This window comes from Protomyctophum bolini (genome assembly GCF_963924005.1).
Source record: "Protomyctophum bolini genome assembly, chromosome: 5".
Taxonomy (NCBI): Eukaryota; Metazoa; Chordata; class Actinopteri; order Myctophiformes; family Myctophidae; genus Protomyctophum; species Protomyctophum bolini.
Window position 1 is genome coordinate 29,236,715 of NC_137866.1, and position 15,725 is coordinate 29,252,439.

General features: G+C 43.6%; 1 protein-coding gene across 1 annotated transcript in view; it reads right to left on the reverse strand.

Moving 5' to 3' along the window:
- abtb1 (ankyrin repeat and BTB (POZ) domain containing 1) overlaps positions 1–15,725 on the reverse strand; it is a 39,792-nt gene that overhangs the window by 15,364 nt on the left and 8,703 nt on the right. Inside the window, exons 4-7 of the mRNA XM_080764748.1 lie at positions 14,350–14,494; positions 10,925–11,084; positions 10,360–10,405; positions 771–887 (exon numbers count right to left, since the gene is read on the reverse strand). Coding sequence (XP_080620874.1) covers positions 771–887; positions 10,360–10,405; positions 10,925–11,084; positions 14,350–14,494 — 468 coding nt within the window. The remainder of the gene's footprint in view (positions 1–770; positions 888–10,359; positions 10,406–10,924; positions 11,085–14,349; positions 14,495–15,725) is intronic.

Consider the following 15,725-nt stretch of genomic DNA (forward strand, 5'->3'; position numbering starts at 1 on the left):
TTAGACACTGTTAGGAGGAGAAGAAAAGAGTCAACACCTTCACACAGGTTCCTGGTTTATTAGACACTGTTAGGAGGAGAAGAACAGAGTCAACACCTTCACACAGGTTCCTGGTTTATTAGACACTGCTAGGCCTCATTCACACTATTGAGACAGCCGTCTTGTCCGTGTCTTGTCCGTGTTTAATGGCCGCTCCAATGAATTTACAATGGAAGTCACATGGTTTGACAAGACAGTCTTGTTTGATGGGGGGGGGGGGGGGCACAACGGCCATCAAACAAGACTGTCTTGTCAAACCATGTGACTTCCATTGGAAATGCATTGGAGCGGCGATTAAACACAGACAAGATACAAGAGACGGACAGCTGTCTCAATAGTGTGAATGAGCCCTTGGGAGGAGAACAGAGTCAACACCTTCACACACGTTCCTGGTTTATTAGACACTGTTAGGAGGAGAACCGATGAAATAAAGGAAAATAAATTCTCAAGACTGAAAATGTAATGATGTTTTAAGGCCGACCAGCTGAAAATAAATATGACATTTCTGAGACCATTCATGTTTCTGGAAGATGCTTCTAAACTTGTATTCTATTGCTAGTTTGATCACGTCAAATACTCTTTCACCTTAGAATAAGCGAAAATAGCCGAACTATTCGAGTCAACACCGTCACACGTTCCTGGTTTATTGGACACTAAGAGAATACAAGTGGTTAGACTGTGTGTGTGTGTGTGTGTGTGCGTGTGCATGTGCGCGTGCACGCTGGACGTACCAAACTCGTACACCTGTTTACACTTGATCTCCAGCTCCTCGATGAGCTCGCCCATCTTGCACTGCTTGGCCAGCCGTTTGCAGTCCTCCACCAGGCTCACGTCAATGTCCATCCGTCCTGCAAACAAAACAGACTGGACTTTAAAGTACCATAACTGTAGCGCCTTTGAACCCATTAAGACCTGATGCCGATTCTACAGAGTACTAAATAATTAGTTCTCACACTGTTCCGTAATTCAAAATGATTAAAAACAAAAAAACATTTAAAATACTTTAAACCATTTAGTCATCTGTGTCACCTTAGCGTTTAACCTCTTTAACAGTTATTATTTTATACTTTACAACTCCACGTTTGGGAGGGACTGACGTCACGTTTGATGACGTAAGATTCACCGAAGCTCGGCTTAAGAGCTGATGACACATTGCGAGGTCGTCAGTCCTAAGAGAGAAAGAAACCGAGAGAAAGACGAGTGAAGGAGAAGACCTTAAAATTATTGTTTCACCAGTAGTCACACATAATCGATCGTACAACGGCTGTTCGAGTTCTTACTGGATCATATATTCCCAGTTTTTAAGTCGTGTAATATTTCCTCACTGCTTCACTTTTATTCTCATTGTGAAGAGATGGCGTCCGCCAGCAGTCTCCTGTCTGAAGAGCACTTCCTGTGTTCCATCTGTATGGATGTGTTCACTGATCCAGTCGCCACTCCGTGTGGACACAACTACTGCAAAGCCTGTATCACACGTTACTGGGACACTAGTGATGTGTGCAAGTGTCCACTGTGTGCAAAGATCTTCAATAAGAGACCAGAAGTATCTGTCAATACTTTTATTTCTGAGATGGTTCATCAGTTCAGGAGTCACAAGTTGAAAGAAGAATATGAAGCAAAGACACAGTCTGAAATCCAGCAGATGATCCAGGAGAGACGAGTGAAGATTCAGGAGGTCAAACGCTCAGTAATAATAATAATAAACTTTATTTGTATAGCACCTTTCATACATAAATGTAGCGCAAAGTGCTTCACAGGGCAAAAATAGAATACAATAAAACATAGTAGTTAAAATGATAAAACAATGGCAAAGAACAAAATTGAATATAAGAACATAAAAGAAATAAAAACAAATAAAATAATAATAAAAACACCACATGCAGCAAATCAGTCAGGGCAGGGTGGGAACGTGCAAATTAAAACTCAATTAAAAGCAATGTTGTAGAAGTGGGTCTTGAGCTGAGCTTTAAAAATGTCTACAGAGGCTGCCTGACGAAGGTACAGTGGGAGTTTGTTCCATGCCGACGGCCCATAGAAGCAAAAAGCTGCTTCCCTGTATTTTTTAGTTGCCATTTTTTTTGGCAGCGCGAGCAGGCCAGCAGTGGAAGACCTTAGGGGGCGGTTTGGGACATATTTAGGCAGGCAGTCATTTAGGTAGGAAGGTGCGAGGCCATTAATTTAAAAATCAATCCTAAAAATAACCGGAAGCCAGTGCAGTGATGCCAAAACTGGAGTAATATGTTCTCTCATCTTAGTTCTAGTTAAAACTCTGGCTGCTGCATTTTGGACGAGTTGTAATCTGTCAGTTGTTTTCTTAGGCAGTCCTGAATAAAGTGCATTGCAGTAGTCAAGCCGAGAGAAAACAAAGGCGTGGATTAGCGTTTTTGCATCGTCCAAGGACAAATAGGCTCTGATTCGTGCAATATTTCTAAGGTGAAAAAAGGCAATCTTGGTAACATGATTAATGTGAGAATTAAAATTCAATTCAGAATCAATAATAACCCCCAGGTTCTTTACTGTACTGTACTTTCTACAGTCAGGTTACCAAGTCTGCTTATTATTGATTGTTTCTGCTCACTAGAACCGATTATGAGAACTTCTGTCTTATCCTCATTTAGCTTGAGAAAGTTCTCACTCATCCAACATTTAATGCTAGACAAACAGGTCAACAGCGGGTCTAAAGCACAGGGATCATCTGGAGCAAAGAAAGATAAAGTTGGGTATCATCAGCATAGAAATGAAAATTGACTCCGTGATTGGTAATGAGTTCGCCCAATGGCAGTATGTACAAGGAAAAAAGCAAGGGGCCAATAATCGAGCCCTGTGGAATACCAGAGCTGATGTCGTGGTTGTCTGAGTCAAACTCGGCTAGATTGACAAAGTAACTTCTGTTTGATAGGTAGGAGGAAAACCAGGACAGGGCCGTACCAGACAGGCCTATCCAGTGCTCCAGACGCTGTATTAAAATTGAATGATCAATCGTGTCAAATGCAGCCGTTAGATCTAGAAGTAAGAGAACAGATACATGTTTCTTGTCGGCAGACACCCTAAGATCGTTCATTACTTTTACAAGCGCTGTTTCTGTGCTATGGCCTTTCCTAAAGCCAGATTGGAATTTGTTGTGCACATTATTATTCTGTAGAAATACATCCAATTGATGAAAGATGCATTTTTCCAAAACCTTGCCCAGAAAGGGTAGATTTGAAATGGGTCGATAGTTACCCAAAACGGAGGGATCAAGATTGTGTTTCTTGAGTAGGGGCCTAACTACAGCAGTCTTCAGTGAGTCTGGGAAGACACCTGATTGTAGAGAGCTGTTTACAATTTTTAGGATATCTCCAATCACACTGTCCAAGACCTCTTTGAGAAAGGTGGTGGGAATTGTATCCAATGAACAGGAGGATGATGTCATCTGTGATATGGTTTTGCGGAGTTCGTCTTCATCAATTTCGCAGAACGTTAATAGGCTCCCCCTGGGGAGATCTACCCTGGGACCATTAGCTGCTGTTTGAAGGTTTGTGCTAGCAGCAGCACCATTCATAATATCGGCTCTAATGTTAAATATTTTGTTATCAAAAAAGCATGCAAACTCATTACACTTAGCTTTAGAGGCCGGGAATGACTGCTTGTAGGACTGGGGGGGGGTTTATAAGTCGTTCAATGGTAGAGAAAAGGACTCTGGCATTTTTCTTGTTCTCATTTATAATGCCAGAGAAATATGCCTGCCTTGCTAGACGCAAGGCTTTGTTATAGGCGGCTGTTGATTTTTTAAGAATTTCTAGTTGGCTGGTGAGTTTGTTTTTTCTCCAGGCTCGCTCGGCTCTACGACACTCTTGCTTCAGTGAGCGGGTATGCTCATTTATCCAAGGTGTTATTCTGGTGTTATGTTTCTTTTTTGTTTTAAAATGAGCCACTATATCAAGAGCTGACTCTAGTTTAAGATTAAAAATTTGAACCATATCATTCACTGGGGGGGTATCGGGCAGGGGGGGGCCCAGATGACGAGAGAACTCGTCGGCTGCAGAAGGGCTAAAAAAACGCTTTTTTATGGTATATTCAGTGATGTTTTTCTCTAGTTCAGTGACAGTCATATTAAAACACAGCAAATAGTGGTCTGATAGCTCAGGCCTTTCAATAGTCCTTTCCACAATGATGTTCAGCCCTTTAGAAATTACCAGGTCCAGAGTGTGCCCATGTTTATGAGTAGGCCCAACAACATGTTGGATAAACTCAAAGGAGTGCAATAACTCTAGGAAGCCCATAGCCACAGTATCTGTAACATCATCCAGATGAAGATTAAGATCGCCAGAGATAAGAGTTCTATCATAGTTAGTGGAGCAGATAGATAAAAGTTCTGATATTTCTGTTAGAAATATTGCTTTACTGCATTTTGGCGGGCGATAAATGCTAATCATTGGCATAGAGGATTTACCAAGTAGTATAGTGGCCTGGTATTCAAAGGATGTATAGCTGCCATGGGTCAGAGCCTTGAATTTTAGCGTGTCTGAAAAAAATATTGCCAGTCCACCTCCTTTCTTTGCCAGTCCACCTCCTTTCTTAGCCTTGCGAACAGAGTGAATGAAACTGTAATCTAAGGGGCAAGCTGCTGCTAATAGTATAGCTCCGTCGGAGCCAAGCCATGTCTCTGTTAGAAAGATGATATCAAGTTTTTCTTTTATAATGATATCATTAACTGAGGAGAGCTTGTTAGTTATTGATCTTATGTTAAATAGGGCAAGGTTTAGCTGGACTGGTGGTGACAGATTAACTGTGGTGGGGGCCATTGGGATGGATAATAAGTTTGAGTTTATAGATCTGGGGGGCACATGGTTTGGGGGTGGGTGCAGCTGGTGGGATGAAATGAGTGGTGTGATATTGCTGAGGCTTGCTCCTACAGGCTTGCTGTTAACTGGTGATGCATCTATGACTGGTGTTAATCTATGGGAAATAATAACAGGAATGGAAAATGTGTGGGCTATGTGACTAGGTGCAGGGTTTAACTGATGTCATACAGAGAGGTGCTGCGTGATGTTTTTTGCCAGGATTTTAATACCTTTGTCATTCGGGTGTATTTGGTCACGATATAGTGATGGGGATTTCCAAAAGTCATCAAAGTTATTGATGTAGCCAAGCCCGCAGGCATGGCAGAAATTAGGCAGCCAATTGTCTGCGCCCATGATGCGGCTAAAGTTTTCGGGACCACGGAGGAGGGTGGGAATTAGTCCAAGGAAGATGCAGGTTTTATTTAATGAATTGATAACACCTACTAGGGTCTCGTAGTCGGACCACATCTGGAAGGATTGCTGCCGTCTGATGTCATTTGTGCCTATATGGATAATTACTGTGTGAATGGAGGAGTGACGTTTGAGAATGACAGGAATGTGAGGGATCAAATCAATTATTTTCGCACCGGAGAAGAAAAAAGTAACACAATGGGGCACAGAAAGTCCACGAACTATGGAATCACCCAAAATTAAATATTCCAATGGAGGGGTACGGGGGCAGTTGTTGTTATTAGCTGAGATTGATGCAGCAGATCTAGTGTGCAATGACAGCGAGGGGGACACGGCAGGATCTGATGAGAGGGGGGGAGAGGGTGCTCGACTGGGAGCGGTGGGCACTGCTCCTCGTGCTGGGTGAATGATTGAGAGGGACTGGGAGACATCTGGCCTGTGCACACTGGGTGAGAGTCGTCGGGGCCGCTTTCCAACACGACCACCATTGTCTCTGTGGATGGGAGTGGAGGTGGAGCCAGGTGAAGAGAGGAGGAGTCCGGTCCCGCGCGCTTCAACGGCCGGGGTAGCAGCGAGTCCGGGTGCCGAGGATTCCTGGGGGAGTTTGCCAATGACTCCTGTAATGGTGCGAATGAGTTTGAGCACGGGAAAATGTCGGCCATGCTACATGCCTCCGACCCAGACGGGTCGAAAAGAGGAAACGCCAACCTCGGATGTTTTCCTTTCATCACGGAGGCCCAGGAGTCAGCGCATACGGGCCCCGGTTTGCGCTTACCGGCGTGCGAAGCACTGCTCCCCGGCATGGTAGCAGCCGTGGCAGACATCCCGGGTACAGCACCGGCACCCGGGGGATCCAAGGATTTTAAGCGGCCCTGGAGGAATGATTGCCGCTGGATTAGGTCTTTAACCAAGCTCGATATGGAGCGGAGCTCACTTTTGATGGCGGATAATTCCTCTGTCATGACAGGCATTTTGATGTCGTGAGTACTGACTGTCCACTATAACCACCAACAGACTGTTGAGATGATAGCATCTAGGCTCAAAAAACGAGCCAGCTAAACAAGCCACCAAACTAGCTGGCACCAAGGCTACAAACAAACCTCCGCCAGCTAGCAGGCAGCAACAACACAGTCTGATAATTGCGTAAAATTGAGTGATCAGCAGTGCCGATCGCTGGGATTGCAGGGTTAGTACAAAGATGTAGGTCACCAGGCTAAAATCCAGAAGTTTGGTATAAAATAGTTGAGTGGAAACTGTTAAAAAACGTAGTAGCAAGTCACTGTGTGACAGCGCGTCGAGTTGAGCGACAAACAGCGTCCAAGTAGAGCTCAGCAGGAAAGATGCAGATACAGTGATAGCAGACAGTGTGCAGGTCTTCACCGCTCTGATCAGCTGTATTGAGAGAAGCCAGGCTAAGCTCATTGGTGTGATTAAAGAGAAGCAGAAAACAACAGAGAAAAAAGCTGAAGTCTTCATTGAAGATCTGCAACAGGAAATCACTCAGTTGGAGAAGAGAAGCTCTGAGCTGAATCAGCTCTCACACACTGACGACCACCTCCTCCAGTACTTCACCTCCATCAACACAGGGTGGAGACCCACCAAGGACTGGACAAAGGTCAATGTTCATCAGTCTTCACATGTGGGGACAGTGAGGACAGCTGTGTCTCAGCTGGAGAAGACACTCAGTCTACAGATGAAGAAGCAGCTGTTACTCCAGGACCTGGCTGGTATGCACTTCATTTAGCGGAGAATATCTTAACTGTTCTTGGCAAATATGACCACTGCGAACAACTTTGGAACTGTGAAGAATTCTCTATCCGGGGCGAAATACCCGGAAATGACCACACCAGACAGCTACTTCAAACATGGCTCTATCTTCTAAACTGATTTCCTGAGATGCTCAAAATGTTCAGAATACTCATGTTTGAATACCATATGCACACGGCGGTCATCTTTCCACAAGTTAATGGCAGAGTGGAAACTAGCCACAATTTGCCCTTGACCGCCCATACATCCAAACAGACAAAGTCCTATCTAATTGTATTAAATTACGTCAACATTGCAGCTGTACGAAAAGCTTGAATTATGCTCTATCTGCAAAGTTTTTGTTTCATAAAAATCCACCATAACCATGTTATGAGCAGGTGACTTTTTTCCAAGTGTTGAAGTTTGGAAGCACTCCCTTTCAGTAACACAACATCCAGCTGCTTCCTGCATTATGTGTAAATTCAAAACAGGTGGTACGCAGGAACGTTGAGTGATTATTCAATGAGCACTCCCAAACTCCAATACTTAGAAAAGAAACACCTGCAGAAGATATTCTATTGAAGATAGAAAGAGGATAATTAAAGCTTTTCGTACAGCTGCAATGTTGGTGAGTTTGACATAATTTAATACAATTAGATAGGACATTGTCTGTTTGGATGTATGGGCCCAACAATTATGGCCCGGCCCAAACCTACCCTAACTGGGTCGGCCCGAGGCTCGGCCCAACCCTAAAAAAAAGCCTGACAGAAAGTGTGAAAGTGAGAACGGAGATCAACGGACTTATCGAAATAAAGGATGTATGTAACTCACGTTAAAATAGGCTATTAATTTACATTTCCAATCATTCTAATGGATTCCATACAGTGGTGGTGGTGACTGGTGAGTAAACAAGAATAGCAGCTGCAGCTCCCTCCCTTAGTTTCCTCTGAAGTGAAGTTGCTTTACGTTTAGCGTTTAAGTTATATATCACCATGGATCATTTGGTGACGTTGATTAATAATTATAGGTTTTATTCATCGCAGCCAGCTGGGTTAACGAGACTCAGTGCAACATGACGAAAACGTGACGCTCACGCTTCAGCTATATCATGTGATAATCTGATTGATTTTATAAAACATTTAAGCATATGGCAACTTGGAAAATTAACTGGTGGTTAGTAGCTCGTTTGGTGCGCAAACCAGAGGGAAACCAGCAGTAGCAAGCAAGTCTCACACCGTTCACTGTTCTCTCTACTGTACTGTACTGCCTGAGCGCAGTGCAGGACAGGCTGTGTGCTGCTCTGGCCTCATACACACATGCCGGACGGACATGATCTGTTCTGTCTGTGTTTCATGGCCGCTTCAGGCTCAATGCTTTTCCAGTGGAAGTCACGTGGTTTGATATGCGTGTACGGTGCCATGTCATTAGTCAGAAGGTTAATTGTTCCGAAATTACTATCCCTATCTCTAACCCTAACCTAAACATAACCGCAAGCACGGGAGCAGTTCATGTTCGCCAACCTTAATGCATGTTCGGACTAACGGGACTTCGGATCTATGGGCAGTTCCCGTGTGTACGAGGTCTCCGAGTCTGAAATGCCAGTGCGATGCATATGCATATGGTCTATCGAGTATTCAAACATGAGTATTCTGAAAAGAAATTCACAGGTCCTAAGTTGTTCGCAGTGGTAATATTAGCCAAGAACAGTTGATATATTCTCCGCTAAATTAAGTGCATACATATCGGCCCAGGCGGTGGCGTAACCGTCTGGGCAACCGACTGGTAATCCAGTCGCAGTGTTCCGCGGGTTCGACTCCCAAGCCCGACACGGCCTTTACTGCATGTCTTCCCCATCTCTCTCCCGTTTCCTGTCTGTCCCTTCAAAAAACCAATAAAAGGCGTAAGCCGCAAAAGAATCTTAAAAAGAAAAAAAGTGCATACATATCTTAGCCAGGTCCTGGAGTATGTGTGATGTTGAGCTGAAACATTTCCAGAAATATGATGTGGATGTAATTCTGGACCCTGATACAGCACATCCCAAACTCATCCTGTCTGACGATGGAAAACAAGTGAGTCGTGGAAGCGTAAGGAGAATCTCCCAGACAACACAGAGAGATTCTCTAGATGTGTCAATGTTTTAGAACAAAGAACAAAGCTTCTCTTCAGGAAGGTTTTACTACGAGGTTCAGGTTGGAGGGAAGACTGACTGGATAATAGGAGTGCCTAGAGAGTCATCAACAGGAAAGGTGTAAACATACTGAGTCCTAATAATGGTTTCTGGACTTTAGCGTTGAGGAATGTAAATGAGTACTGGGCTGCTGCTGGCCCTGCTGTCCTCCTCCCTGTAAGAGAGGAGCTCCAGAAAGTGGGAGTGTTTGTGGATTATGAGGAGGGTCTGGTCTCCTTTTATGATGTGGAGACCAGAGTAAATCTCTACTCTTTCACTGGCTGCACCTTCACTGCAATGCATTCGGTAAACTTCCGTTTGTCCACATTTGAAGCCATCAAATAGGGACAAACCAATAGAAGTCTATGTAAGAGAGCCACCGTTGGACTGAAGCCCCATGAAGTGAACGGAGTAACTCTGTCTTACTCTATGGCTCTGTGCGGTGTAAAGCTTTGCATACGAACATGTTCGTACTTAGCAGTAAAATATGGCCCCAAAATAATCATGTCCTCTGTGGCAGCAAAAGACTGAGACAAGGTGCCCGCCCCTCACTTCACACAAGTGTGATTTTTGAGGAGTGCGCAAAAGCCCCTCCAATGTCTGTGGACTATTAACTGCCAAGGACTGAATTGACTGATTTTTCAGCAACTCCAGCAGCGCCAACGACGCCTTTATCGTCTTTTTCAGACGGGTATAACATTGGACCAAAAAAAGAATGTATAGAGACTGGCGCTTAGGGACTTTTTGGCACTTCTTAATAGCGATGGATGAGTTAAAAGCTAAGGTGACACAGATGTGACAGAAAATGAGCGCAACTTTCATCAACTCACACTAGGGCTTTATGCAACTAGTCGACTATTCAACTAGTCGACTAGTAAATCCACTAGTTGACCTTGTTGATACTAGTTGACTAGCTGATTACAAAATATAGTTTTTTGTTGTTTTTCCAGTTTTTGTAGGCCTCAAGATAAGATAGAATGCTAGATTATAGTCACCAATGTACAGTTTTTAAATGTAGGCCTACAAATAATATTTAAAAAAAAGTTACGTTTTTTTAATTTATTTTTTACATAATAGGTAGTTATACAATTAGTCGACTAATTGACTAGTAAACTAGGCAACTAGTCAACTAGTAAAAATCACTAGAAGCGAAAGCCCTAAACTCACACTCACCTGTATAGAAATACTGCAGGATGCCTCCAAACGCTGCAGAGTTGATCTGAAACCAAAACACATGCTATTCTCATGGATAGAATAATAATAATTAGACATGTTGAAAGGATCCCTGGCTAATGTGCCCCATATGCCTTAATACATTATGGCTAGAATGAGATAAAATATTAGACTTGTTGAAAGGATCCCTGGCTAATACGTCCCATATGCCTTAAAGGCCTCATTTAGACTGCCGTTTGACCCGACCGTTCACCCTGCCGTTTGACCCGACCGTTCACACTGCCGTTTGACCCGACCGTTCACACTGCCGTTTGACCCGACCGTTCACACTGCCGTTTGACCTGACCGTTCACACTGCCGTTTGACCTGACCGTTCACAATGCCGTTTGAAGTATTTATTTAAAGACGGTTACGCCGCGGACAAAGCCAACTCGGAACGTGACAAATCATGACAATGAACACAATATTTTGGGCCGATCAAATCATTAGAAAGAAGAAAATAAAGGCAGGAGACAACACTATTTGTTTTGTTTTTCTTCGGGACTGCGACGCTCTATAGGCTTACCAAAGGGTGCTTGAGGGTGATCATGTCCTTTCCTTTCCACTTGGTCTCAAACATGGCGGTGAAGTATTCGGAGCGAGCGCTGAGAATGCAGCGGTGAGCGTGGAACGTCTCCCCGTGGACCAGGAACCGGACATCGCTGAACTGCCCCTGCTCCAGTAACCTGATAAGACAATAATACAATGACACAATGATTATACAATAATACATCTGAACTGCCCCTGCTCCAGTAACCTGATAAGACAATAATACAATGACACAATGATTATACAATAATAATACATCTGAACTGCCCCTGCTCCAGTAACCTGATAAGACAATAATACAATGACACAATGATTATACAATAATACATCTGAACTGCCCCTGCTCCAGTAACCTGATAAGACAATAATACAATGACACAATGATTATACAATAATACATCTGAACTGCCCCTGCTCCAGTAACCTGATAAGACAATAATACAATGACACAATGATTATACAATAATACATCTGAACTGCCCCTGCTCCAGTAACCTGATGAGACAATAATACAATGAAAATACAATGATAATAGTAATACAATGACACAATGATTATACAATGATAATACAATGATTATACAATGGTAATACATCTGAACTACCCCTGCTCCAGTAACCTGTTAGTATCCTGATAATACAATACAGCACAACGAGCACATGGAAAAATATCGTTAGGTGAGATATTTTTAAGGCCATTGAAAAAAAAAAACAACACATGAAAGTAAGAAGCAAGTATAAAAGCTCAAGAAAAGCATTTTGTAAAAAGAATTGTCCACATGAAATGAAAGTTGAAAGTGGGTGCACAGTGCAACGTAACCGATTCCATGCCGTTACCATAGGTGGGATCGTGAGGCTATCGTGCCAGTGAAATGTGCAACATAAGCAAAGAAGAATTAAGAGACGCATCCGTCCGACCCGGAAGTGATAGCCCTCCAAATCTGTACTCTAGCCTCACTCTAGGCTGTGGGCTAACATGTGTAGTATATAGTCTCACTCTAGGCTGTGGACTAACATACGTGTAGTTTATAGCCTCACTCTAGGCTGTGGACTAACATACGTGTAGTTTATAGTCTCACTCTAGGCTGTGGACTAACATACGTGTAGTTTATAGTCTCACTCTAGGCTGTGGACAAACATACGTGTAGTTTATAGTCTCACTCTAGGCTGTGGACAAACATACGTGTAGTTTATAGTCTCACTCTAGGCTGTGGACTAACATACGTGTAGTTTATAGTCTCACTCTAGGCTGTGGACTAACATATGTGTAGTTTATAGTCTCACTCTAGGCTGTGGACTAACATACGTGTAGTTTATAGTCTCACTCTAGGCTGTGGACTAACATACGTGTAGTTTATAGTCTCACTCTAGGCTGTGGACTAACATATGTGTAGTTTATAGTCTCACTCTAGGCTGTGGACTAACATATGTGTAGTTTATAGTCTCACTCTAGGCTGTGGACTAACATATGTGTAGTTTATAGTCTCACTCTAGGCTGTGGACTAACATACGTGTAGTTTATAGTCTCACTCTAGGCTGTGGACTAACATACGTGTAGTTTATAGTCTCACTCTAGGCTGTGGACTAACATACGTGTAGTTTATAGTCTCACTCTAGGCTGTGGACTAACATATGTGTAGTCTAGCCTCACTCCAGGCTGTGGACTAACATATGTGCAGTCTACAGTCTCACTCTAGGCTGTGGACTAACATATGTGTAGTCTAGTCTCACTCTAGGCTGTGCACCAACGCGCAGTGGATTAATGTTCTCAGCGCGAGCACGGATTCATGTTTTAAGAGATCCCAAACATGGTTCTTTGTCCCAGTTTGAGCAGAAAAAAACACTAATAACCCTGTGCGCGTGCACTGCGGATGATCATGTAAGCTGTCTCTACAATTGGAGGCCTGTGGAGGCTAGCACAACGGAAGCGGAAAAAAAGTTACCAATAATATTTGTGAGTGGTGCAGCCACTCCATTGCGTAGCTATGCTTGACCCCGTCTGTCCGAGCACGGAAATAGCATTATAACGTTTGTTGACCACCAAGTGTCACTGTTGCGGAGCCTAACACACTCGCACAGACACAGGCCACAGAGGGCTTGTACAGTACAGTACAGTACAGTACAGTACAGTAAAATTAATTACTATAGTATTAAAATGTTATTGTATTTTATATGTATGTAGCTTGTGGCGCTCCGCGCCTGTAACACTCTCCTACGCGCATGCACATGCATGCACGTCACGCAGACAAATGGACACTCCTACGTCACGTGCCCGGGCGCTACGAGAATGAATGAATGGAACGGGAGCGCGCTTGAGGAAGTGAGCTGTTGACACTGACAGCTGTCAACTCGGCCGCCCGCTGATCGTATCCGTTTGTAGCCTACCTCTGGCTTGTGAGAAACAAACCGTGCATAGTTTGTAGCCCGCAGTGGGACTAGTCAACACAACACCATCCAATAAGTGAGTGTAGTGATTTCCCCGACGGAGCGTGGCTGCTCCTCTGACGCCTGGTTCTCGCTGGCGTCGCTGAAAACACTGTGTGGATCACCCCGGATCGTAAGATGAGGAAACGCTAACCGCGTCATCAACTGTCAGTAAGGGATTTAATACACAGCGCTCTGACCGGGACTGTCTGACGTTCGGACTGACTTTGTTTTGTTCTTTTATTTGTTTGGGGGAACACTCAATGAATAAACTGTCGGATACTGGTGCTGCGTGCCTGAACATTGTTTGAGCGTCATATTGATTCACACGTGACGTGACGTGGGAACTGAACATTGAACATTTATTATTTGATTTGGGTTTTGGGTTCACTGTTGAATATACAATACACTGCTCACTTAAATGAAGTCCTCTGTGTGTGCGTGTTTCCTTTATAATTCTGTATGGTATTATTGTGTGTCTACTGTTTGTTCCAGGGGTTGATATACATTTTTATTTATCCATCTATCCCTTGTACGGTGGTTGGGGCTGTCATTATTTTACCTCTTTTGTCAGACTGGGTCTCTGACTGGCACCCCGACACGAGCTCGCCCCAACAAACCGCTACATGCTCAAAACGCGTTTTGAGCATGTAGATCGGCTATTTTTGCTACGACAGTAATATACAATGTGGCCCTCTCTGGCGTGAGAGTGGAAATATTGTGGCCCTCTGGAGTGAGAGTGGAAATATAGTGGCCCTCTGGAGTGAGAGTGGAAATATAGTGGCCCTCTGGAGTGAGAGTGGAAATATAGTGGCCCTCTGGAGTGAGTTTGGAAATAGTGAACCTCTCCATCTTCAAAGTTTCCCATCCCTGATGTAGCCTGTAAATGTATGTTGGCTCTGGTCTCTACAGGCTCCTGACTTACGTGTGCATGAAGTAATCGATGAATTCTTGCTGCATGGTCTGGGTGGTGACTTACGTGTGCATGAAGTAATCAATGTAGTCTCGCTGCATGGTCTGAGTCGTGATGCATTTGTACTCTTTGAGCAGCCGTCGAATGGAGTCGCTCAGGGAGCCGTACATGCACCTCTCCCCGTCGAATGTGTTGGCCTCACACCTGGCGCCTGAAAAAAAGAAGAAAACAAAATCACACGTGTGTAATATTTAATTGCATTTTTATAGCGCTCAAAGCGCTTTACAATGGTCCATTCATTCATACATTTGGGAGGTGAAGCGGCGAACAGTCGATGCCAGCGTCCTCACTTCCCACGTTCACACACCAACGGTGGCGAGCTCACGCCGACCGACTCACTGGAGGCAATGTGTGGTTCAGTGTCTTGCCCAAGGACACTTTGACATGTGGACAGGAGGCCGACAGGAGGCCGACTTTTGAAAAACACATTTTACTCCTCCAGATTCTGTCCAACAATCCTCCAAAATTTTACACAGTATCACTATAGTCATGTGTTCAAGATGGATCTGTCCGATAATTCAGATTCCATCCTAATTGGCCAACATTGGCTTTCAAAGTTTGCAGGACTAGCCCGCTTTGAACAAAAAGCCTCAAATCATGAACGCAGCGTGCAATTTACGTGAAATCTTTCACAGACTTTCCTACTAGGATGAGGAACATATCCCACCCTTTTCACATTGGCCTGTTATAGCGAAAACACAACAAAATGCCTCGAATCATCCAATTGCCATATAAGGCGTAAGAAGAGATGTCACCCTTTTCACATTGGCCTATTATAGCACCACCAGGAGGCTACAACCTGACCTGCCCTGGTGGAGACCTGTTCCCCGAGGGGTACTTTTTCTAGTTTTTACTGTGGACCACCACAGCCGCAAATATAAAAACAGCTGGTAATAATATGACTGTCATAATTTCTTGTTTTTCTTATTACGTTTTTTTTGTCATATCTGCCCTGTGCAATTTGTGATTACGAAGCCTAAAGGGCAAGTTACAGAAATACGTTCCAATGTTCAATGCAAAAAAACAAAAAACAATAATTCTTCAGCTAAAATGTGGGTAGCACTTTACAATAATGACCCGTTATAAAGCATTTATAAACGTTTATAAGCAGTTTGTAGACTATTAACAAATCATTAACAACCCGTTTGTTGACATTCGTAAATGATTACTAAAACCGTTATAACTATGGTTACAAATCATTTATAAGGTATTAGTAATTAGTAAACTATTCATTAATAAGCCATTTATATACATCTGTAAATGATTATTACACAAAACGGCACAATCGAGAAACGGCACAATCGAGAAAACGGCACAATCGAGAAACGGCACAATCGAGATAGTGCGAGAATCGAGATAGTGCGAGAAACGGCACAATCGAG